We start from the raw sequence: 22,881 nt of genomic DNA on the forward strand, positions 1-22,881 counted from the left end.
TTATTTTGCACAGTGCTTTGATTTTTTCTAGGCTTTTAATGTTATCGGGCAAGAATCTTCATTTGTGTCTAATTTTAATATTCTGGAGAGCTTTCCGTGTCATAAAATGGATCGTCTGGGAAACGCAGAGTTCATCATCACTGTTCCCAGCGGTTACATTTTCGTTCAGGGCTGAATCTTTCGCTTTATATGTTCTATAAAATTCCCTTTCGCCTCGACTCCAAACCGCGTAGATTCAGCTTCAGGGCGTGCAGCGCGCTGAACGCACGCACTTTTTTACGCTGGCGGTGACGCGTGAAAGAAACGGAGATCACGTGGTGCTTTTGTGTAGCAGCGCGGCGTCGAGCGCCATCAGGGGGAGGGCGGCCAGTGCGCGTGCGCTCTCTGCAGACCAAGGCTATACCCGTCCTCTTCTCCTCATCCATATTAACGCTGGAATATTTCTGCGTAGGCGTTTGCATCCATCCAGGCTGCAGGTGAGCGCTGAGACACAGAGATCATTTGTTGACCGTCAGTAATCGGTGCGTTGCTTCGCTGTGACTGATGTTTGGATGAGGGGAGGGGGGGGGGACATGTTTGACACCTGAGTGCCCGTGTCTCCTAACAGATGATGGAACCCGATGAGTGACAGAGCAGGGAGATGCTCTGTGAATTTGTTTTATTTTATTTTTCTGTTGTTTGTTTCACGGGGGGAGATTGTGTGCGCAGAGAAATCCACAGAGCTTGTCTGTCAGCCCCCCTCCTCAGGCAGCTTGTTGATTGATGAAGGCATGCGGTGTTCAGACTGGTCGCTTGTTTTCAGAGCGGCGAGCGCATGGGCATGAATGACAATCATGTTTACCACCGGAACAACCCGCCTTTCGCTTGTGTTTCGCAGGACAAAATGCACCCTTGCGTCTTCTCCATCCTGCTGTTTGCCCTTCCTCCTGCTTCAGGTAACGCTGCGTTTTCGTCGTGGTGACTGAAGACCAGTTTTCGATTTGACCCTTGAAAATAAAATAAAGAATGACCGTTGTCCATTTATCATGTCAGTGTAGGTTTTTTTTTATTTGAACCGATCTAAAAAAATGTGCATTGAAATGCAGGGCTGGCTCAAAGTGAATGGGGCCCAAATCAGAACCTGATTTAAAGCCACCACAAATCCACCATGTGTAAATGAAAAGAATAGGAATTTTGTTGTTACACAGTGGAATTTTGCTCGTGAACACATGATAAACAAAACGAAACAGAAAAAGTGATGATGACCGTCTCCACAATTCACTTAACCACAGACAATGTAGAAACAGCATCAACAACAACATCCTCTGCAGTCAGGCCTTCCCTCCATAGTACTTAACTGTGTTACAATAATATATTTCTTTATTGTCAGGACGAGTCTGAAATTTGTCCTGTATCATGGCAGTATTGTCGACAATACACAAACACAAATAATCAGAATCAAACAAGCACACGTTGTATAAGTAAGGTAATCAGATGACCAGATCCCATAATTATTAATATTACATGCTTATTTTCAGGATTAACTGATGTACGCAACTTAACTATATTAAACTGTGGAACTCTGTATATTTAGCCTGCTGGTAACAGTGCGTATTAATGACTCAGAGTGTGGTCAGGATTAGAAGGGATGTTTTTGGATAATCTCACCATAATGCTGCATGTTGTGCATTTAGGATATTATGTTTTAGAACTAAGTAGCCAACTAACAATTATTCATCCCAGTCAGTGTGCATTATTGATAAAATACTGTAGATGGTCGTTTTAGAAAATGAAAAATAGATAGATAGATAGATAGATAGATAGATAGATAGATAGATAGATAGATAGATAGATAGATAGATAGATAGATAGATAGATAGATAGATAGATAGATAGATAGATATGAAAATTTTCATATGAAAGACACTTTTTTTTCTGAATAGTTATTTAAAACAAATGAAATGACAACTAATTGTTCTACACTTGGAGTCATTTTCATTATGTTTGCAAGTTTAGTCCAAAAGCTTTAAGTTGCAGTTTAACATAGATAAACTGTGAATTTTTAATGAAATGTTTTAATAAATGTATTTAACCTAATCTAAAAGATGATTTTGGTCTTTTTCCAAAACCAGAGCTTAGAAAATAAAGACTGTCTAAGAATTGCCTCTGACCTCAAGGCCAAATTATGGCTATAAATAGCATCCCTAATCTATGTGTTTTGTATGAAGTCTTCACTTTGTTATTGATGACATAACTAATAGTGTTAATAATACTCCCTACAGGGTGGGATTTATTAGGTAAGTGAGTATTTTTGTTGCTGAAAATTTTCACCTGCTGAATGCATTCTCATTCTTGTAGTTTTTTGTTTTTTTTTTCTTTCACAGGTGAAAGGGAGAAAGTTCAGACTGTGTGTGTTGGGAAGGAGTTTCGACTGCCGGTGGACTCCACATCCAGAATTGTGACGTTTACACCGGACTCTGAGGGGCCGAGACAAGTCCTGCTGGAGAAAACCACAGTGAGTGGAAGTGTGTCCCTGCTTTTCCCTGAGCTTAAGATACAAGCAGGTTAAAGTACAGCCAAAAAGTTGATCGCTTTTTCTCCATATCAGAGCTGTGCTCATACTCGTTGCTATATTCTGCCGGTCTATCTTACATGGTTAACAATCCTCTGTGGTTCTGCTTCTCCTTACTACGGAGATTTTGTAATTTCTAAACAGAAGGACTCCATTCCCAAAAGCCCAGTTAACAAATTAAGTGTGATTAACTCTTCAATTTCTCCAACAATCAAAGTTATTATAGTTAATTATTTTAATAAATTAAATATTATTTTATTTTTTTTAATTTACTTTCCCGTCTGAGAGATGTAGAGGAGCAGAGTGTTTTTGACCAGGACTGTTTTGTCTCTCTTTATCTTCAGGTGAAGGATCCACGTTTTGAGTGGACCAGAGATAAGACGTTAGTCCTGAAAGAAGCGACTCTGAGAGATCAGGGACTTTATGCCAATAAACTGTCTGTTGGCTTCACCTATGAGACCGTTCATCTGATTGTTTCAGGTGCGACAACTCTTAGCCTCGGGCTAAATGAATTCATATATATTTCATCTGGTACAAGACTCATTAATTATCAGTCACTAGTTCTTTGGATTGATATATTAAAATGTTGGATTGATTTGATGTGATATACTTATCACCAGATCTATATGTATTTCTGTATTTTAGTAAAACAGGTGTTTTTTCATTGAGCTACAGTTGTTCTTTAAGCTGACGTGCTTTCTACCTCATATCTTCAGAATGCATTAAGCCGTACCGCAGGAACTACGGGGAGACCTTTGAGCACAGCATCCCTGAAAACGGCTCTGTGTTGGAGTTCTCCCCTCGGGGTGCGCCGCCGGAGGCCAGGCCCATCGTGCTGTGGAACCGAACAAACCCTGAAACGTTGAACGCCGGACGGGGACGACTGCTGCGTGGGGGCAAGGTCTGGGTGGCAGAGAGAGTGACGCAAGCAGATCAAGGCAACTACACCATAAAAGACGATGACGGGAACGTCCTGTCTCGCAGCACCCTCTCTGTTCGCGGTGAGAGGACAAAACCAAACATAATTGGTTTTTCCTGTTTTTCTTGTTTTGTGTGTGTGTGTGTGGTAATAATCATGTTTTGTCTTTGTTCTTCCACCCTAACCCTAATGTTCTCCCATCTATTCATTTGTCATCCATTCATTCTTCTTTTACTCTGCATACCTTTCCAGGGTACTCCTTCAACATTACACGTTTCACCAAGGAGTCTCTCAACCTACCCTTGTTTCTCCCTATCCATCATGCCCATCTCATTTTTATCCCAAGTCGAAATCCAGATGAATCCTCTCTGGGTCCCTTCGACCCCAAACCTCCTCGTGGCCCCATCCAGCTGCTTCGCGAGGGCCAGATAATGGACCACGACCTGCGTTACCGAGGTATCATCTCTCTCATCCGGAACGGATCAGTACACGATGTCGTTATCACCAGGCTTACGCCAAGGAATGATGGGCTGTATGAAATCAGAGATGGGGATGGAAACATTGTGTCCTCCACCTACTTGCATATCATCGGTGAGCATTGAGTGTTTTCCCCATTTAGATATTTAAGTTTAAGCTTTTTTCCTAATTTTTCTATTTTTGTGATGCTTCCAGAAAAAAGGGCCACTTGGCGAGCTCTCTTCAAATCCATCAGTGTCCCTTCTGGCATGTTTGTGTCCCTGGCCGGTTTCATCTTGTTCATGAAACGCTACCCAAACTGCAGCGTCTCACAGATCATTACTGGCATCAGGACAAACCGCACACCTCCAGCTAATCCGCCAAGAGTTAACATCCAGGTAGGCGATTCAGACCCAACACTAAAATCTGCTTATTATCACTGTGACCGCACTGACCCCACATCATTATGGAACGTACATGTTCTCGATTTATGGTGTAAGAATATATTTAGTGACGTACATTTCAAATAGCGTATGGTCTATTTAGCTTTTCAGATAATCTTGAATGTTGGTATGGAGTCGTGCCAACATTAGATGCCTCACCAACCTATTTTAGCATTTAGCTTGGGGAATTGTTTACTGCTTTGAATGTCTCCACAGTATTATCAATGACTCATGTGCTGTGTCCCTTTTCCCTCATAAATTTGAGGCCTTCAGAGAACAGCTGGATTTATGCTGAGATTAAATTATACACAGGATGGCTGAATTTAATAGTACTGGATTTTATTTACAGGTATCTGAGTAAAGCGGTTTGACTTCAAATGCGTGCCACACATTTCCAATTTCTATCCATCATGTTTTTCTTTCTTCCTTCTTTATTTTCTTTCCTTCATTTGCTCACTCACTCACTTCTCAAGTATTTACTACTCGATTATCGGTGAGACTTAAATATTATATTAATCCATATTAATCAAAACTGCTGTTTTCAAATTTGCTCTTGTGATAAAGCTGTAAAACAACCAACACAGCTAATTAAAATGCGGAATGAACTCGTGATCTGGACAAAATTTTTGAAATTGTTACAAAGTGAAATCAGATCTAAACTAGAACTAATGCACAAAAGAGAAGAGAAGTTGTTCTTCTGTCTGACCAATTTAAATGTCATGAGTTCATACTTGTCTGTGTTTCTTATTGCAGGAGTACAGTCAGCCCCTTCCACAACCCCCATCCTACTATAGTCACTGCGAACAGCCTCCAACACCAAGAAAATGGACCCCGAGGCCCAGTCCGGTTCATGCTGTAAGGCAAATAATGTTATTCAACTCTTGAATCTGAATGAATATTGAGCATTTAATGTGGACATTAAATGTTTGTACTTACAGGGTTATATTCCCGTTGGGTCAGGGAGTCCAAGAGCAGACAATCAGGATGTACAAAGACAAACACCTGGAAGTTCACCCCATCATAATTTGACCACTGAGGTAAAGACAAGTTTTAGTTGTGTCGTCTACATATTATTATTTTTAAAAATGGGTCTTTATTCTTCCCTAGTTGGATGAATCCAACGAGGAAGACGAGAAGATTTCCTTTTCTATGCCTGGGGGCTCAGACTGCCTCCACTCATCTGAGGACTGCGTCCAGTTCCAGATCAAGAAAGACAGAGACGAGCAAAGAAGTAGCGAATCAAAAGACTTCTTTTCCACGTTGCCACTAGACGAGGACAGCTCAGAATCCTGCAGTGTTTACATCTCGAAGAAACTGGACTTTTTATAAAACGGGGACAAAGACCAGGAGTTAAAGATGCAAAGTAAACATGAAATTCCATTAATTGATTCAAAGAAGACATCATGACACTATTTGCACAGTTTTGATTCTTTGGTTTGAACTGATTTCTGAACCATGAGGGAAGTGTTGAGTTTCCTGTCTCACTTTGCACTGGTTAATGGTGCTCTTAAAATACCCTACTGTTATCTACCTCTAAATCCTCAGGACAGATATGATCTGCACTGTATTTACTGAGTGTTTGTGTTCTGTCATCTCCAGGGCTATGATATCAAAAGTGTAACTCTAAAGTTGAAAGAGAGAATTCATATCACTTCACATCAATATAGTATGAACTGCAGTGCTTGCTCATCGTACCGACTCTTTCCCTATTGTTGCTACAGTAATCGTCCTTATAGATATCCCGTATGTCCTGCAGTTTATGTATGTTTGCAGGTGTAGTGGTTTTATCTTTGAGAAAACTGTAGTATAGACTCATGGCATGTATCTCCAAATATTGTAACAGCAAATCAAGCAGTTAATCTTTGAACCTTGTATACTGGAAAAATAACCAAGTCTTTAAGTAATCCTTTATCCAATAAAGTCTTATCTCTAAAATAAAATGTATCTTTAACAAACATATCTAAAGATATTCAGTTATTTTTGTGCATGTGTATTTCAATAAATTCTTTCATGGAATGGTAAATGTATTGCTATAATTTATTTCACTAGCAATCTATGATGGAAAGTGATGTATTTTTGGTGTTTATTTCTGCACATTATGGTGAATAAGATCTACAACTAATGAAAATACAAAATGTTGTGGCCTACACAATCCTGGGAAGCACTTTTGACTTGTCTGTTAAACCACTCCTTAAACCTTAACGTCCAGAAACATCAAAAGCATCTGACAGCCAAATGAAAACAGCCCTGAATTGTTGCTCAGTTTGTGAAAGTTTAAAGCCCAGACTGAAGTAAATTTTGCACTTAATTTTTAAAATTTAGAAAAAAATTAAGAAGCAGAGATTTGTGCTGCTTTTGGTCAACTTTATTCCCACTGCACATAGATTGATGAGTGCATATACTGCTTACACATCTATGTGAAGCAATCCTTTTTTTATCAATCTACTATATGTTTAAATTTTCTGAAAAACCGAGTTTAGTGATTTTCTATAATCATTAACGCTAGCTAAAATATTTATGCTAAATATGTAAGTCTGTATGCTATGAATCTAAAATAGAACAATATTTCACACTTTAATTGAGTGAAATAAATTCCAGTCATAGTCACATCTTAACTGAGTTAAATAAATTCCTGTTATATTTTGGTTTATGTTGATTCCACTCTAAGTGTCGAAACAATTACATTCATCTGACAGTAGAGGGCAGTGCAGAAACAGATGTTGGAGTTTTAACGTATGAGGAAACCAGTGTAGAAGACTTAACATCAGTTCCTTTTATAGCGGCAATGAAAGGACAGCGTGCCACTTACGATTTTAGCAAAACATAACTTAGGCATACGTTACCGAATTAAAGCTATCAGGTTCTCAGCAAGCACATTTCACCACTAGAAGGAGAGTATCAGTGCTGTGTTGAGAAGATGTCTCTGGTTTGTGCAAGTAAGTAAACCCGGACCCGTTCGTGAGACGGATTCAGTATGTTAGCTTACGCTAGCAGCTAATGTGGCTAACGTTAGCCGCCATGCAGACCGCCTTCCACCTCAGAGTTTTCTCACACGCGTTTTATGCCGTATTTTTGCTGTAGTTTGAGTAAATGCACTTTCCCCCCCCCCAGTCTGCAACGAGGTACCGGAGCACCCGTGCATCTCCCCGGTGTCCAATCATGTGTTCGAGCGGAGGCTAATCGAGAAGTACATCGCTGAGAATGGGACGGACCCGATGAACGGACAGCCGCTGTCCGAGGAGCAGCTGGTGGACATCAAAGGTGAAAAACATGAGCCGTAGTTTGGGTTCGGAGGGTTCCTACATTCTCATAACAAATGTAACTCTGAATTAATTCTCAATTATATGAAAATATATAATCAAATCAATGCTACTCATCCAATCCGTGTACCACGATGAATCAAAATACCGCATAAAGTTTATATTTTTTATATGGTTAAATTGAAACAACCGAATTGATATGTTGATTCATTACACGTAGGAATGTATTACAATGATTTATAATAAATGGAAACCTACTGAACTGTCTTAAGGCTGCGTTTGCATCAGTGAGATGTGCTGAGGTATTGCGGTGGACTTGAGTTAATGTGCAAAGTTGTTTCTGGTCTCATCTTTCTCTTGAGAACAGCACATAGATTATCAACTTGGCGCTATATTGCCACCTTACAAATACAAATGAAACAAATACCTCATAACGAATGATGATTGAATGATGTTAAATGTCTAAAATTGTTTATAAGCAAATATGTCAAATGAAAACTGATTTATTTTTGTTTCAGTGACTCATCCAATCAGACCAAAGGCTCCATCAGCTACAAGCATCCCTGCCATTCTCAAGTCACTTCAAGATGAGTGGGTGAGTGCTGCAGTCAGAAAATCTACTTACACTTACGTATGGTTCAGATATTGCTTTTCATCACCAATGATTATTTTGCATCTATAAAGTTTTAAATGGAACCGGAAATGCAAGTAATTTAATCCATGCCCTTTGTAAACAGTACATGTTACTTCAGTAATTTCTGAAAGTCATGTTAGCATTTCCTGTTTATCAGCAGCCTATGCTAACTAGTATCTTCAGTACCAACGTAAAAACTGACTCAATCCTGCCTTGTGTTGTTGTAGGATGCTGTGATGCTGCATAGCTTCACTCTGCGGCAGCAGCTGCAGACGACTCGCCAGGAACTCTCGCATGCCCTGTATCAGCACGACGCAGCCTGCAGAGTCATCGCTCGACTCAACAAGGAGGTCACTGCTGCAAGAGAAGGTCTGCTTATAGATGGCAGCAGGGTTGTTGTTGTTGTTTTTAACCAGCTTTGTATTTTGTGCAACATATGTTTGATAAGTGTGATAAACTTCTTGTTTTGCTTATGAAGGTTGTCTTAGAAACTATTTTTCTTTTCTAATTCACAGCTCTTGCTACGCTTAAACCACAAGCTGGACTGGTGGCTCCTCAGGCTGTGCCGGCCTCCCAGCCAGCTGCTGCTGTGAGTAGCTTGGAGTTTACTTGTAAATTGTCTTAATAATAGCCCCCTCATCTCCATGATTTATTTATCATTGGGTTGAATTATTCCTTCAATTTTTAGGGTGGTGGAGAGCCGATGGAGATCAGCGAGCAGGTGGGAATGACCCCAGAGATCATCCAGAAGGTAAGATCTTTCTCACTTCAGTTCAGATTTCATTACAGTTTTTAATTTTTTAAAATGTTTTAATCGTATTTTCATTCACAGCTTCAAGACAAAGCTACTATTCTCACCACAGAGAGAAAGAAGGTATTTTTGCTTCTTCTTCTGTAGCATTTTCTTCTCCAGTGGAGGTGCAGTCAGCGCTCCATGTTGTGTAAGCTCTATACTTTATCTTTCTATTTCCTTCTGTCTCACTAGAGAGGAAAAACGGTCCCAGAAGAGCTGGTCAGAGCTGAAGACCTCAGCAAGTACCGCCAAGTGGCCTCGCATGCTGTAAGTGTGGATTTGGTCTGGTCATGAAACTTGGCGCCTTCTCTGGATTATTTAGTGTCTTTGATAACCACAATCTCCTTCTGGTTCTACTGCAGGGCCTTCACAGCGCCAGCGTTCCTGGTATCTTGTCCCTGGATGTGTGTCCCTCAGACACTAACAAAGTGCTGACTGGTACGCTGAAAGCATCCGTCGTTGTTTTGCTTGATTTATTATTTAAACAGTAATTTTAGGACACATTTTTAATTTTCTGAAGACTCTGACATAAACCGGTTTTGTTCCCAGGTGGCGCCGATAAGAACGTGGTTGTGTTTGACAAGAACGACGAGCAGATTGTGGCAACTCTGAAAGGTCATGCCAAAAAGGTCACCTCTGTCATTTACCATCCATCCCAGGTGACTCTAAACTTTATGAGTTTATGACTTTTATTTAAAAGAATAGTTGGATCTTTAGAGATGTCTGAGCATTTTATTCAAACCTGTTTTCCTCTCCAGTCTGTGGTCTTCTCTGCCTCTCCTGACGCCACCATCCGTGTGTGGTCGGTTACCGGCGGCAACTGCATTCAGGTGGTGCGAGCCCACGAAGCCGGAGTCACCGGGCTGTCTCTGCATGCTACAGGAGACTACCTGCTCAGCTCCTCTGAGGATCAGGTGGGTTTTGATGCATGAACAGACCTCAAAGTTCTACTGCTTCACCGTATTGACCTGGTTGTGTTTTTACGTTTCAGTACTGGGCCTTTTCTGACATCCAAACTGGTCGAGTCCTCACCAAAGTAACCGATGAGAGTGCTGGCTGTGGTAAGCGTCTATGTGGATGGTTGTATGTGTCAAGTCTCCAGGTGGGCACTGATTATTCTGCTCTTGGTTCTACAGCTCTCACCTGTGCCCAGTTCCACCCTGATGGTCTCATTTTTGGCACCGGTACGGCCGACTCCCAGATCAAGATTTGGGATCTTAAGGAGCGCACCAACGTGGCCAACTTCCCGGGCCACTCCGGACCAGTGACCTCCATTGCTTTCTCTGAGAACGGATACTATCTGGCCACAGGTTCCGCTTAGCACTTTATTGATCTTCTTTTTTTTAAATTTGTGTTGACTCTGTATTAGAACTGGAAAGTTTCTAGATATCAGGACATACTCAACACAACACAATGCCTTAGATGCAGCATCTAAGCAGTGAAGACTTGAAGGTTGTCTGCATGACATTTGATATTAGTTTAAAAAGATTAAATGCAAAATATAAACAATCTAGCTGTAAGTGTATCTGCTTTTGATAAATCTTATTTAAAGTAACATAACTATGCCATATCCACCCAATCAAGTATTTGGCTAAAATCTTGCAGAGTGTGTACTTTGTGATTCATTTTTATGTAAAGATTACCTACATTTCTTTTAGGAAAAAAACAAGTTTCACAGTGAATGTTTACTCCCATACATTGTAACAAAGTACCTATATGTCTTTGAACGCTCTCTGAATTTTTGCACTTTTTATTTGAAAATGATCTTTTTTTTCTTTCTGTATTTTATTCAGGTGCCCAGGATAGCTCTGTGAAACTGTGGGATCTGAGGAAACTGAAGAACTTTAAGACTATATCTCTGGACAACAACTATGAGGTAAAAATGGCTAATATTTCTCTTTTCTTAAACATGTCAGTGTTAAGAAATTGCTATGTTTGAAGTGAAGTATTTCTAGACTTTGTCTGGAGCAATATTCATTTCTCACCCACAAAATAGGACATTTTGGTTGCTTACAAAAGTACCCATCTTTCATAATTGTGACTTGGAAGAAAAACTGTGTGGGTTTTCTATATTAGAAATGAAGTCTTTAAGTTGGGTATTACCATTTTTCACCAATAACCTTGAAACTAACCTAATTACAAACATTTGTAAGAAGTTAGACCTGACTATGTTTTAGTCCCACTAAAATATAGCTGCTTTATGAAAAGATTAGCCAGGCTGTTAGTTTGCAACAAGTCACTAACACTGTATAAATCAATTCCCCACATGGTGGTGGGGATGATGCAGAGAAAGGGAAGCTGGTTCAAGAAGAGAAGCTGTCGGCGTCTGTAAAAAGCTTGGAACTGGAGCAGCGGTTCTCTTGGCACCCTGAACACACAGTCAGTTCTGCAGTGGAAATTCTTCTTTCCAATGTAATGTGACCAAACAAGGAGAAACTCAAGGGGTGTGAATACTTTTACAAGGCACTGTCACAGAAAGAGAGATAGATGGTTTAAACCTGATTCTAAGCAAGTTGAGAGAGTAGAGCATATTAAAAGTAAAAGGAGCTGCAATTAAACATTATTTGTGTTTTTCTCTGTTTATTAATGAATACATTTATTGTTAGAGGTTTTTTTCTTGTTTAGTTTTTTTCTTCTTTAGTTTACTTAATTCAGTAAAAACCGTGAAATATTTCAACACTTCATAAGTACACGATGTAAAAATAGTACTGTCAGTGAAATCTCTAAATTGGGTACTGAGGCATTTTAAAGTTTCTTTGGCGGAAGCATTTTAATCAGTTGCGAGACTGAGTGGACTGCTTCCAGTTCTGAAATGATCCAGCTCTTTTCCACTAAGTCACATTTTTATTTTAAGCTCCACACACTCTGCCTTTAGCCCAGTGTTTACAATAAAGATGCTTAGAAAACCTCTGTCCTCTCCGGCTGCCGGTAACCAAGTGAAAACGCATTTCGGCGCTGACGCACTCGACTGTTTGTAGTTTTCTGTTTCTGAAACTGATTAGTTTTTGTTTCTCTTTCAGGTGAAGTCTCTGGTCTTTGATCAGAGCGGGACCTACCTGGCCGTAGGCGGGTCTGACATCCGCGTCTACATCTGCAAGCAGTGGTCTGAAGTGCTCAACTTCACAGGTGAGGAGACGAAATGCCAATCATCTGTTGTTTGTAACAGTAAATCTATCTATTCAAATAGCCATTAATTTTTCTGTTTGCCTTTCAGACCATACTGGTTTGGTGACCGGAGTTTCCTTCGGAGAAAATGCCAAGTTCCTGACGTCTGCAGGAATGGACAGAAGTCTCAGATTTTACAGTTTGTAGAAAGAAAATAAATTCAGGATGAACAACAGTTGAGACTTATAACTGAGTAACATTTCCAAGCACAGTCATTTTAAAAAAAAGTCAATGTTAACTATACTTCTGATGTTGTGTTTGTCTTCATATCCAGGAAAGCAGGCACATAGAAATACAATAGGATGAGTATAACGTAACTTGTTTGTTGGTTTTCAGAACAGAGGCGAACAAGAAATTTCTGTCCTATTTGCCTGCTGGTTTTATTGATTTTCTTATTTCTTATTTTTGTTTTTAGGGAGGTTTTAATTTGATTGTGAAACAGTTCAATGTGCTTTTTCAACAACTATATCTGGTGATGATCAGCTTTGCTTTTAAATGTAGACCAGCTTCATCGCTGTATCTGTAGGGAAAGATCAAATTAAATCTAGTGATTCACAGTAAAACAATACCAACAGATGTAGAAGACTCATTTATTTTTAGCCTTCCCTCTTGTTTGATTTGTCATTATTTTTTTGTTCCATTTTTAACATTTTTTTCAGTTGTACATTTTCCATTCCCTACTGTTGTACCTGATACATCTCTGCCTTTGATGCTAAAATAAAATATCTTTTTCAAGTTATGTTGTCTACATTTTAATTTGATGTACATGAATCGGTGACTTTATTACTTGTAAGTGTACTTTTTTAAATTCAGACAAGCTGGTTTGGGTAGGTTTTTTTTTATCTCCTGTTAAATTGTTTGAAAATACATTTTGAAATGATTCTGATATTTTTGTCTTGCTGATCTGAAACACAAAAAGACAAAACAAAAAATCTAGAAAAGGGGAGAAACTGTTCATGCCTTTAAATCTGTACAAATAAGTTTATATGTACGGTACATGTTAAAAGTGCGTTACAAGAAAAACAATTGCATTCAAAGAACTTCAATGAATTTAAAATAATTAAAAAAAAAACTTTCTGAATTTAAGCAGCAATATCTGCTTTTTTACTAATATTTTCAGTCTTAATTTTTGCAAGGAGCTAGAAAGTTTTGCACATATCATGTTTAAGTTATTTCCAGAGGTGAGAAAGAGAAAGATGGCCTCCTGCTGTTTAGTTCTGGTCCTAAGATCACTGAGATTAGATAGGATGACCTGAGGGGTCAACATGGGTCATTCAAACCAGCCTGTTATTAATTGCAAACCAAGCCCCTCCCACCCACAAAACTGTAATATGAATTGTTCTTGCAGTGCTAAATATCTACACATTCCGTGTGGTGTTGAAAATAAGTATAGATGAGATGAAAGGGGAACAAAAAAGCTCATTACATGAAAAATAAAAGTGACCACGAGTTTGATGAACATGTCTTTTTGGTTAATTAAACGAGAGGAATTACTTGTATGTTGCTAAAATTGTGTTTTTTTTCATTGTCTGGAATAAACTTATGTATTATGCTTGCAAAAAGGGGTATCATCTTCCCTTTTTTTAAAAACATATTCCATTAATCGAGCTTTTGAAAATAACACGTTTTAAGCAGGTGTTAGAGCCCATATCCATGTATTTAACATGTTATTGGTCTAAAACAATTTGATCTTAAGTGTGTTTTCAGTGCCTGTGCATGTCAATATAAAATTAATTAAAATAACGTATTTCCCTTCAATGACTAAAAATTATATCCTACATAAAAGTGCAGGATGAAGAATATTACATCACTGCGGCACAAAACGTCGCCCCCTAGTGGTGAAACCAGGGAAGCTCTGGAAAGTCCTGGATCACGTGAGAACTGGGGTAACGTGACTCTCATGAACGGGAAATGGGAGCCGAGAGAACATAACTCACCTCGGAACCTAGAAACACGTCTCCACTTTGTCCAGGTTTGTCCATCGGTACCGTCCAGGACGGCCGCAGAGAGTGTCCTCGGGAGACACAGAGGTGTCCAGGAGGAAGACAGGTGAGGCAGCTCTGATTTAGCTTTGTTTACCGCTAACCTGGAGCTACTTTCCCCACCTTCACTGCTGTTACTGTCGCTTTGAAAACCAACATACTGTAGATTTGTATTCCCGTTTTCTCAGGACGATAAAAATGCGGTAAGTTTATTCATTTGAAGCTGTTGTTTCATTGCTTTGTTTCTCTGGAACTGAATTTGGTGAAAACGAAACTCAAAACTGTCATTTGTGAAAGAAAATGTGGAGGGGGAAAAAAATCAACCTATCAACAAGATCTTTGTCCCCAGAAAAAAGTTTCTATTAAGAATAATAAACTTTTTTTTCACCCTTAATGCATTTGTTATTCATCACACTGAGTTGTTGAAATCGATTTCTGTCAGGTGATTTCTGTTAGTCGAGCAGAACAAAACCAGACCCTTCAAAAATACATAGAAAGTATAATTAAAGAGACCAAATATCTCTTGGTAAAAAATACATATGTCTCTCAAACATCTCAATCCAGTTGAATAGAATAATATACTCTATATATATATATATATTCATCAAGTACATGATTTTTTTATTTTATTTTTTCATTTTTGGAGAATAAATAAATAGTGGAATTACACTCATCATGTTATTGACATACATTTGCAAAACTGGAAATTCCACCTGATGATCTCCACAGCAGAACCTGCTACTTCCCTTTTGTAAGCTTCCACCCATAAATTGCTGCTTTGTCAGTTGATCTTTTAGTGCACCAGCCAAAGTCATATCCTCTTTTTGGACTTTCTTTTTGACAAATCAATGCCTTTCTGTCCTGTGCTAAATAAAGGACAGAAAGTAAACAAAAAGTGTTCATATTTCTTTGCCCAAACAACAGTATTTTGTTTCGTGTTGCGATTTGAAAGTGGAGGTGCTACTGGTTTTCTCTCTTGTTTGCAGTTATGGGGTCCCTGTTTCGAAGTGAGGAGGTGTGCCTGGTGCAGCTTTTCCTCCAGTCCGGCTCGGCTTATAACTGTGTGAGCGAACTGGGAGAGCTGGGATTGGTGGAGTTTAGAGATGTAAGTCAAATACAGTGATCATTTGTACTTTTGCGTCGACGTGATATAGGATCTGAGTTAAAAAAAAAATGTTTTCTTATCTGCAAGTTGCTGATTGATTTTGTCTTTATTTTCATTATATTGTCTTCTATTAAAACAATTGAGTAATATCACTGTTAAAAGAATTGCCTTCCTTTCAGTTACTCTAAGTTGAATGGTTTGCTAGACACACCGACATTTTATTTCCTTCTTTGTGACAAGGTGAATACAAATAACCCCTCTTGCCGTCTTCCTCTTTTTTTTTCTATCTTTCCAGTTGAATCCTAACGTGAATGCCTTCCAGAGGAAGTTTGTCAGCGAGGTCAGGCGATGTGAAGAGCTCGAGAAGACTTTTTGTAAGGATCGACTCATTTCCCCCGTCTACGTTATACAGGCACACCGTGATAGAGATGCGTCAGAAGCCTTAAAATAGATTCGTATAGTACAACGGGAACATAATCTCAAAGAAAAATAACCTGAGGACAATCACTGAGTGAGGGGGAAAAAGTGCCATGTTAGAAAATAAGTAATCATTTTTGAAACCCCGGTTAGTATTAAATAATTGCAATTTAAGCATTGTCAGAAGTTGAGTTATTCATTTCTGACTTTCTGTAGTGAAATATATATTGTGATTCCTCTCTCAACCATTCTTCAAAAGACTGAATAGGTAAGACATAATAACCTGCCTGACCTATAGATACACATACAAACAGTGAGAGTAATAATCAATACCTTAAAAACAACTGGAACTGCGAGATCGCTGGTGAGGACCGAAGTCTGTCTTGCCACCACTCACAGTGGAGAGGAAGTAAAAATCTACTGGGACTTTTAACTGGAAATGTGTTCTTTGGTCAGATTAAAACTGAGCTTTGCTTTTCTGTAACAAAATGTCAGGATCTGGTTCTCTTCCAAAGGCTCAGGCATGTGCAAGAAATCAAGAAATCTTTGAAGCATGCTGACTTTTTAAATAAAAAGGGCTCGAGTAGTGAATTACAAAAAAACTGATCACAGGGCCGTTCAGCAGGATAATGATCCGACATCAGTTGGATATTGGCCATGCAAAGGCAGAAATAGTTCACCTACCACAAGACCAATGCTTCTCAGTGGCTGTCTCAGCCCTCAGCTATGAATCCTGAAAAGATGTAGCGTGATGTTTTGGGAGTTGTATATTTTTAGTCTATTTGCATCATTTTGTGTTTTGGCATTGTCCCTCAGCCTTTCTGGAGCAGGAGATCAATCGCTCCCTGAAACCGCCCCTGCAGCGCCCCTTGCCCCCTCCGATTCCGGTGCCTTCGGCCCCTCAGCCGCGTGAACTCATCACCATCGAGGAGGAAAGTGAGAGGCTGGCGAGAGAGCTCAGAGAGGTGAAAACAAAAACACCACTGCGAGTTCGTGCTGACGAGCTTCTGTAGCGGCGTTGTGATGTAACGTTTTGGTGGGGCATGTCCCGTTTGTTTGCCTCCAGGTGTCCAGGAACAGAGACAGCCTCCGGGCTCAGCTCACGCAGCTCTCCCAGTACAAAGGAGTCCTGACGCAAACGCACTCGCTCACAGCCACGCAGGTCTTTCCACACCTGATATCTAGACATTGCTATTAGAGCTTCTTTAAAATGATGGAGCAAAAGGTAAAAAAAAAAAAAAAAAAAACAATTTCCACCTTTCGTTGACAGGGACCACCACCTGTTTTGGAAAGCCACGGCCTGTTTGATCACCGCCAAGATATCCGCCTTAGGTAGATCTCTGCTTTTTCTTCTTCTTCTTCTTTTAGCGATGCACAGATCAATCGACCAATTTTTCCACTTATTTTATCTGATCATTGATATTTTCTTCTGCTTTGGATATTAACGTCAAGTAAGAAAACCTTGATGGGTTCCTCTAGTTTTTCCTCGAAGATTTAGATTTTTTTTTTGAATCCCATCTTCCTCTGTGCCTCAGCTTTGTTGCAGGAGTGGTCCATCCTTGGAAGGTCCCCTCGTTTGAACGGTTGCTGTGGCGGGCATGTCGCGGTTACATCATCGTGGATTTTAGAGAAATGGATGACCGACTTGAGCACCCAGACACGGTAAGAGCTTGGGGACAGGAGCTCTGATTTAGTTTCATTTAAACGTAACATGTTTCTGTTTTCCCACTGGACCTTTTTTTTCTGCCTCTCGGTCTTCAGGGGGAAATGGTGCAGTGGACCGTTTTCCTGATCTCGTTTTGGGGAGATCAGATCGGACAGAAAGTGAAGAAGATTTGTGATTGGTGAGGAAACCTGTGCATCTATCGGATTATTTATTTACTTTCTAGTTAAAGTATTCTCTCATTTCGGATCAGGCTGAATTTTTTATTTTTTTACATCGAGCAGCTTCCACACGCAGACATTTGCATATCCAGAGAGCACAACAGAGAGAGAAGAAATTTTGGAGGGCCTTCAAGGTCGGATTGAAGACATCAAATCAGTGAGTGCTTTTTTTTTCTTTTTTTTTTGTTGCAGCATCAATACCAGCATTTCCTCTTTTTGAAAACCCCGAAAGTGCCAAATGTGTTTACACTGTGCGGTAATGTTCCTTTTTTTATGTCTTCTCTGGGCAGCATGTTGCTAAACTCCCTGTTTTCACTTCCTCGTCGCGTTTTCAGGTGCTGTCTCAGACCGAAGCCTTTCTGCAGCAGCTGCTGCAGCGAGCCGTGGCTCTCCTGCCTCAGTGGAAGGTCCGGGTCCAGAAGTGCAAGGCCATCCAGCTGGTGCTGAACCTCTGCAGCCCCTCTGTGACTGATAAGTGCCTGATCGCCGAGGCCTGGTGTCCCACCGCCAAGCTGCCGGAGCTGCAGAGCGCCCTCAGAGAAGGAGGGGTGAGATGGACGCAGCAGCAAATTAGAGACATGCAGCGCTGCTGGAAGTTAGATTTAGTAAAAAGAAAAAAAAAACTGATGTTCTGGTTCTTCTTCCTTCTTCAGAGGAAGAGTGGCAGCGGCGTGGACTCCTTCTACAACCGCCTGCCCTGCTCCACCCCTCCTCCCACTCTGTTCCCCCTCAACTCCTTCACAGCTGGTTTCCAGAACATTGTTGACGCTTACGGTGTGGCCAGTTACCGGGAGGTCAATCCAGGTCTGTCTGTCATTTTATCCATCAAATAAATGACTGTTAAATTAGATCAAAAGCAACCAGTTTGTTCAATGGTTTTCTTTTTTTCCCCTCCCTGTGCCTCTGCAGCGGTGTACACCATAATCACGTTCCCCTTCCTGTTCGCTGTGATGTTTGGGGATGTGGGTCATGGATTACTCATGTCTTTGGCTGCCCTCTGGATGGTCCTGGAGGAGAAAGACCCCAAACTCAAAAACAACAACAATGAGGTACACTTCATTCTTTAGATTAGCTCGCCTATAGCATACGTTTAGATGCATCTAAACGTATGCCTTTAGAGCATAATTCAACTTTTAATTCAGAAATTACATTTTTTTACTTGATGTTCGTAGAGTCATAGTTGGAAAACAAGATATGAATGTGAATTAACCAAGTCTATTTCTGCTTTAATAGGTTCTTAAACAGTTTTAGATTTTATCTAAAAATCAGATTAAATGATTTAGTTGTTTAACTTTTCATGGAAACTAGAACAATAAATTAAAAATCATTGCTAAGCTATAGTTATTGAATTCAATATTTCAAAGAAAAGTTTTTTTCTGAATTCACCTCCAGTTAGAGCTTATATCCTGTCTGTGTTTTATTCGTATTTCCTAATAAAATGGAGATTAGTCAAGTGACGCATACATCCAATGAAACATTGCTCTTCTGAAAGTGGTTTTAATTAAGTTTAAGACATTTGGAGTGGGGCATTCCCAGGTTTTGGCTGTAAGCGAAACGTGTTTCTGTTTCCAGATATGGAGGATGATGTTTGGAGGACGTTATCTGATTCTGCTGATGGGCCTCTTCTCCATCTACACAGGAGCCATTTACAACGAATGTTTCAGCCGAGGCATGAAAACTTTCAACTCGGGGTGGCACGTCGGCCCAATGTTTGACAACAACATCTGGAAGTGAGGACAAGTCATAAAATTGTTGAACCACCCAGTTTTTCTTTGTTTTATCACTAACCCACCGTATTCCTTACATTCATGTTATCTGCTTCAGCTCGTCGGTGCTGGAGGGGAACCAGTTCTTGTCCATGGATCCTAACGTGACCGGGGTTTTCACCAGCCCATATCCCTTTGGGATCGACCCTGTACAGCCGTCAGATCCTTAATCATTCCTTTTTAATTAAATACCGAATTGAAGCCAGTCTTATTTTGCCTTTTTGTTATTGTTGTCAGGTCTGGGGTCTGGCTAATAACAAGCTAACCTTCCTAAACTCGTACAAGATGAAGATGTCTGTCATCATCGGCATCATTCACATGACATTTGGAGTCTGCTTGTCGTTCTTTAACTACTGGTCAGTGATCTGGATTATTTCTCTGTTCTAAAAAGAAAAAACCTGTCTCCTCCTCTCATATCTGTCTGCCCCGGTTTCTGTTTCCTGCAGAGTTAATTTTCACTTCCGTCTCGCTGTTTCTCTTCAGGCACTTTGGCAAAATCAGCAGCATCTTCTTTGTGCTGATCCCAGAGCTGTTCTTTATGCTGTGCCTCTTCGGGTACCTTGTCTTCATGGTGGTCTTTAAGTGGATCGTCTACACGCCTGCTAAGTCCAGAATCGCTCCCAGCATACTGATCCACTTCATAGACATGTTCCTGTTCACAGACAACCCAGAGAACCCCCAGCTGTACACGGGTCAGGTGTGTGCTCCAACACAACAGCCACATACTGTATGTAATGGAGGCCAGTGTGCTCATTTACTCAGCACTCCGGAAGATGCTGAATTTATTTGTTTCCCTGTTTAATATAAAGGTTCTGCTTATGATCTTCAAGGTGAAAATATTGCATATGTTTTTTTTTTAAATATACATGCGGAGTTTTGCTTTCCAAAAACTATTTAGATCACTTTACAACCACAAACTACAATGTGTTGAGGCTTTATGTGATAGAATAACACAACAAGGTACATCATTTTGAAAATGAAGCAAAATAATATATGTTTTTCAACATTTTTCTACCACTAAATTCTGTGGATTCATGTTCTGCTGCCTGGAGTCAATATGCTGTAGGACCAGGAGGAATGATGTAGCCAGATGGATGTATGTAGCATCTAGGCTGTGTCTTTACCACATTTAATTGGACATTTTCATAGAATGTCTTGGATGTTTATCATTGTCGTTCCACTTTGTGCATTTCTTTGTTTTGTTTGAGGTTGTAATGCAATGAAATTATTTGAAAATTTGGATCATTTTGCTGGAAATGTACAAAATGGTTTTTTTTTTTTTTAACTATATGCTTGTTTTTTTTTTTTTTTTTTTTTTTTTAGTTTTTTTTTTGGTTTTTTTTCTGTAAACGTCATGCTCTTAATCAGATCACTGTCCGAGATCAGATTCCAAGTTTATTACAAGCACATGAATCCAATTATGTACTCATCCATAATAGCAAACAGTGCTGCAGTTGTTGCTCAGTTTATGAGACAAAACATGTTTACTACTTTCCCAAGGTATTTGTATAAACTAATATGAGTAGATTTCTTGCATTGGCTGCTGTGTTGTTGAACATGTTTTTGTTCTCCCTGTGCAGCTTATAGTTCAGAAGGTCCTGGTGGTGCTGGCCCTGTGTTCAGTCCCTGTCCTCCTGCTGGGGAAACCCCTGTGTGAATATGTCGCATTCAAATCCAAACGGCGGCGACGCATCGTAAGTCTTAAGGGTTCAGCCAGCTTTATCTATCTTTAGACTGTGAAGTGGACGGTTTGCTAGATTTGGACTCTTTGTGATATCAGGACGAGGAACGACAGCCGCTGGTGGATGACGAAGGCTCGGTCAACACTCGGCAGGGGGAGGTGGAGGGCGGCCCGGCTGACGAGGAGGTAACTGATTGAATTTATGAAGCAGATTGAATTTTCTTTGCTGCACTCATGCTTCTAATTTGACGATCCGAACCGCGTCTCCTGCAGGAGTTTGATGCTGCAGATGTGTTCATGCATCAGGCCATCCACACCATCGAGTACTGCTTGGGCTGCATCTCCAACACGGCCTCCTACCTACGGCTCTGGGCCCTTAGCTTGGCTCATGCACGTTAGTACTAACACACACACGACTTCCTCTTTGGAGTCAAACCTGCCCAGTCTGGTATTCATCTGTTTTTTCCAAGCAGTCGTGGCTCTGTGACTGTGAGTCACTGCTGTTGTCTCCACAGAGCTGTCCGAGGTGCTGTGGGTCATGGTCATGCGTCTGGCGCTGAAGTGGGAGGGCTACGTCGGATCTGCTCTGCTTTTTGTGATTTTCGCCGCCTTCGCCGTGTTGACCGTCTCCATCCTCCTGGTCATGGAGGGGCTCTCGGCTTTCCTGCACGCGCTTCGTCTGCACTGGTAAGGACGTGTGGAAGGAAGAGAAAAATGTTTCACTGAATTTATTTTTCACAGATAGTTCTGGTGATGATTTAACAGTAAAATCAGAGCCATGTGTTGCGCGGCTTTGTTCTTTTTAATCCTTACATCGTCTCTTTTGCAGGGTGGAGTTTCAGAATAAGTTCTACAGCGGGACGGGCTATAAACTCAGCCCATTCTCTTTCAACTCTCTTATCCACGCTTCAGCTGCTATATGATGGGCCAAAAAGTACAAATCAGTTCAATTAACAGAAATATAAGTGAATCTTAATGGTATTCTTTTGCCTGTATGCCATGAAATGGTTAAATTAATTTGCACAATAATCATGATGAATAATGCTGACTGTTATTTTTACATCAATAGAAAAACAAAATGTGTCCACTTGATTATGACATTGTTGTATGAAAATATTCTTTCGGATCCCCTTTGTAATATTTTAAACAGTGTTACACAATACTCTCAAATTAAATTGATTACAAACATGAATTATGAAAAGAAAAGGGAAAGCACATCTGCAAATGAGTCTGTTTTGCTGTTTAAGGGAATCTGACACTGATGACTTGATGAATGTTTCAGTCTGAATGATATTCATAAACCAAAAACTCTTTTCCCTCATGATCATGTCCCAACATGTTTAGTGCCTTATTGGAGTTGTTTATGTAGGCGTTATGTTTAGATCACCGCTGCTGTTGTCACGCCACTACAAAACCATTCAGTTGACATGTTGTCTTTTTTTTGGTTTGTTTTTGCCATTTAACTGTATACATTTGAATAAACTGAAAATTAAATAAAAGTTTGTTTTCTGATTACTTTCTTTTTTCAAGCGACTAGACTTGCTGCTAATTCACTCTTTCTGTTGTAAAATGTTGGTTTTATAAAGTGATCAAAAATGCGGGAAGTCCGCAAGTCTGGTTACTGTGACCATTAAAACAAATAAGTCGGCATTGAAAATCATCTTGTTCCTAAATTAAATACTCTGTAAACATTTAAAGCTATTTCTTAAAGCTTTCAATGAAGTTGATGACAAAGTTAGAGGTTAAATTATTCTTGTTTTCTTTCCTGTTATTTCTAAAATGCTTTAAATTTCACTTTTTTTTTTACTCAGGTATATAAACATAT

General features: G+C 40.0%; 3 protein-coding genes across 3 annotated transcripts; all 3 read left to right on the forward strand.

Annotated features, from left to right (window-relative positions):
- The first annotated feature begins 368 nt into the window (after window positions 1-368).
- LOC129363033 (uncharacterized) lies at window positions 369-6,326 on the forward strand. Its single transcript, XM_055034930.1, has 11 exons — window positions 369-476; window positions 878-935; window positions 2,262-2,276; window positions 2,364-2,494; window positions 2,896-3,031; window positions 3,268-3,552; window positions 3,723-4,061; window positions 4,143-4,324; window positions 5,123-5,224; window positions 5,308-5,406; window positions 5,477-6,326. The coding sequence occupies exons 2-11, from the start codon at window positions 884-886 to the stop codon at window positions 5,696-5,698; spliced, it is 1,563 nt and encodes a 520-aa protein (XP_054890905.1). The 5' UTR covers window positions 369-476; window positions 878-883; the 3' UTR covers window positions 5,699-6,326.
- Window positions 6,327-7,132: 806 nt separating this feature from the next.
- prpf19 (pre-mRNA processing factor 19) lies at window positions 7,133-12,960 on the forward strand. Its single transcript, XM_055034733.1, has 16 exons — window positions 7,133-7,305; window positions 7,481-7,630; window positions 8,148-8,224; window positions 8,491-8,632; window positions 8,779-8,852; window positions 8,952-9,014; window positions 9,096-9,137; window positions 9,249-9,323; window positions 9,419-9,494; window positions 9,606-9,715; window positions 9,815-9,970; window positions 10,048-10,117; window positions 10,193-10,366; window positions 10,850-10,932; window positions 12,077-12,182; window positions 12,271-12,960. Exons 1-16 carry the CDS (start codon window positions 7,287-7,289, stop codon window positions 12,366-12,368), a joined length of 1,515 nt encoding a protein of 504 aa, XP_054890708.1. The 5' UTR covers window positions 7,133-7,286; the 3' UTR covers window positions 12,369-12,960.
- A 1,148-nt stretch (window positions 12,961-14,108) lies between these two features.
- On the forward strand, window positions 14,109-22,555 carry tcirg1b (T cell immune regulator 1, ATPase H+ transporting V0 subunit a3b). Its single transcript, XM_055034080.1, has 21 exons — window positions 14,109-14,270; window positions 15,190-15,308; window positions 15,604-15,682; window positions 16,542-16,690; window positions 16,792-16,887; window positions 16,996-17,057; window positions 17,261-17,387; window positions 17,487-17,569; window positions 17,673-17,766; window positions 17,945-18,157; window positions 18,263-18,413; window positions 18,519-18,658; window positions 19,182-19,339; window positions 19,434-19,524; window positions 19,613-19,731; window positions 19,859-20,072; window positions 20,956-21,069; window positions 21,156-21,242; window positions 21,330-21,450; window positions 21,572-21,743; window positions 21,886-22,555. Exons 2-21 carry the CDS (start codon window positions 15,192-15,194, stop codon window positions 21,977-21,979), a joined length of 2,481 nt encoding a protein of 826 aa, XP_054890055.1. The 5' UTR covers window positions 14,109-14,270; window positions 15,190-15,191; the 3' UTR covers window positions 21,980-22,555.
- The last annotated feature ends 326 nt before the right edge of the window (window positions 22,556-22,881 follow it).

This window comes from Poeciliopsis prolifica, unplaced genomic scaffold (genome assembly GCF_027474105.1).
Source record: "Poeciliopsis prolifica strain line A6 unplaced genomic scaffold, Auburn_PproV2 SCAFFOLD009, whole genome shotgun sequence".
NCBI lineage: Eukaryota > Metazoa > Chordata > Actinopteri > Cyprinodontiformes > Poeciliidae > Poeciliopsis > Poeciliopsis prolifica.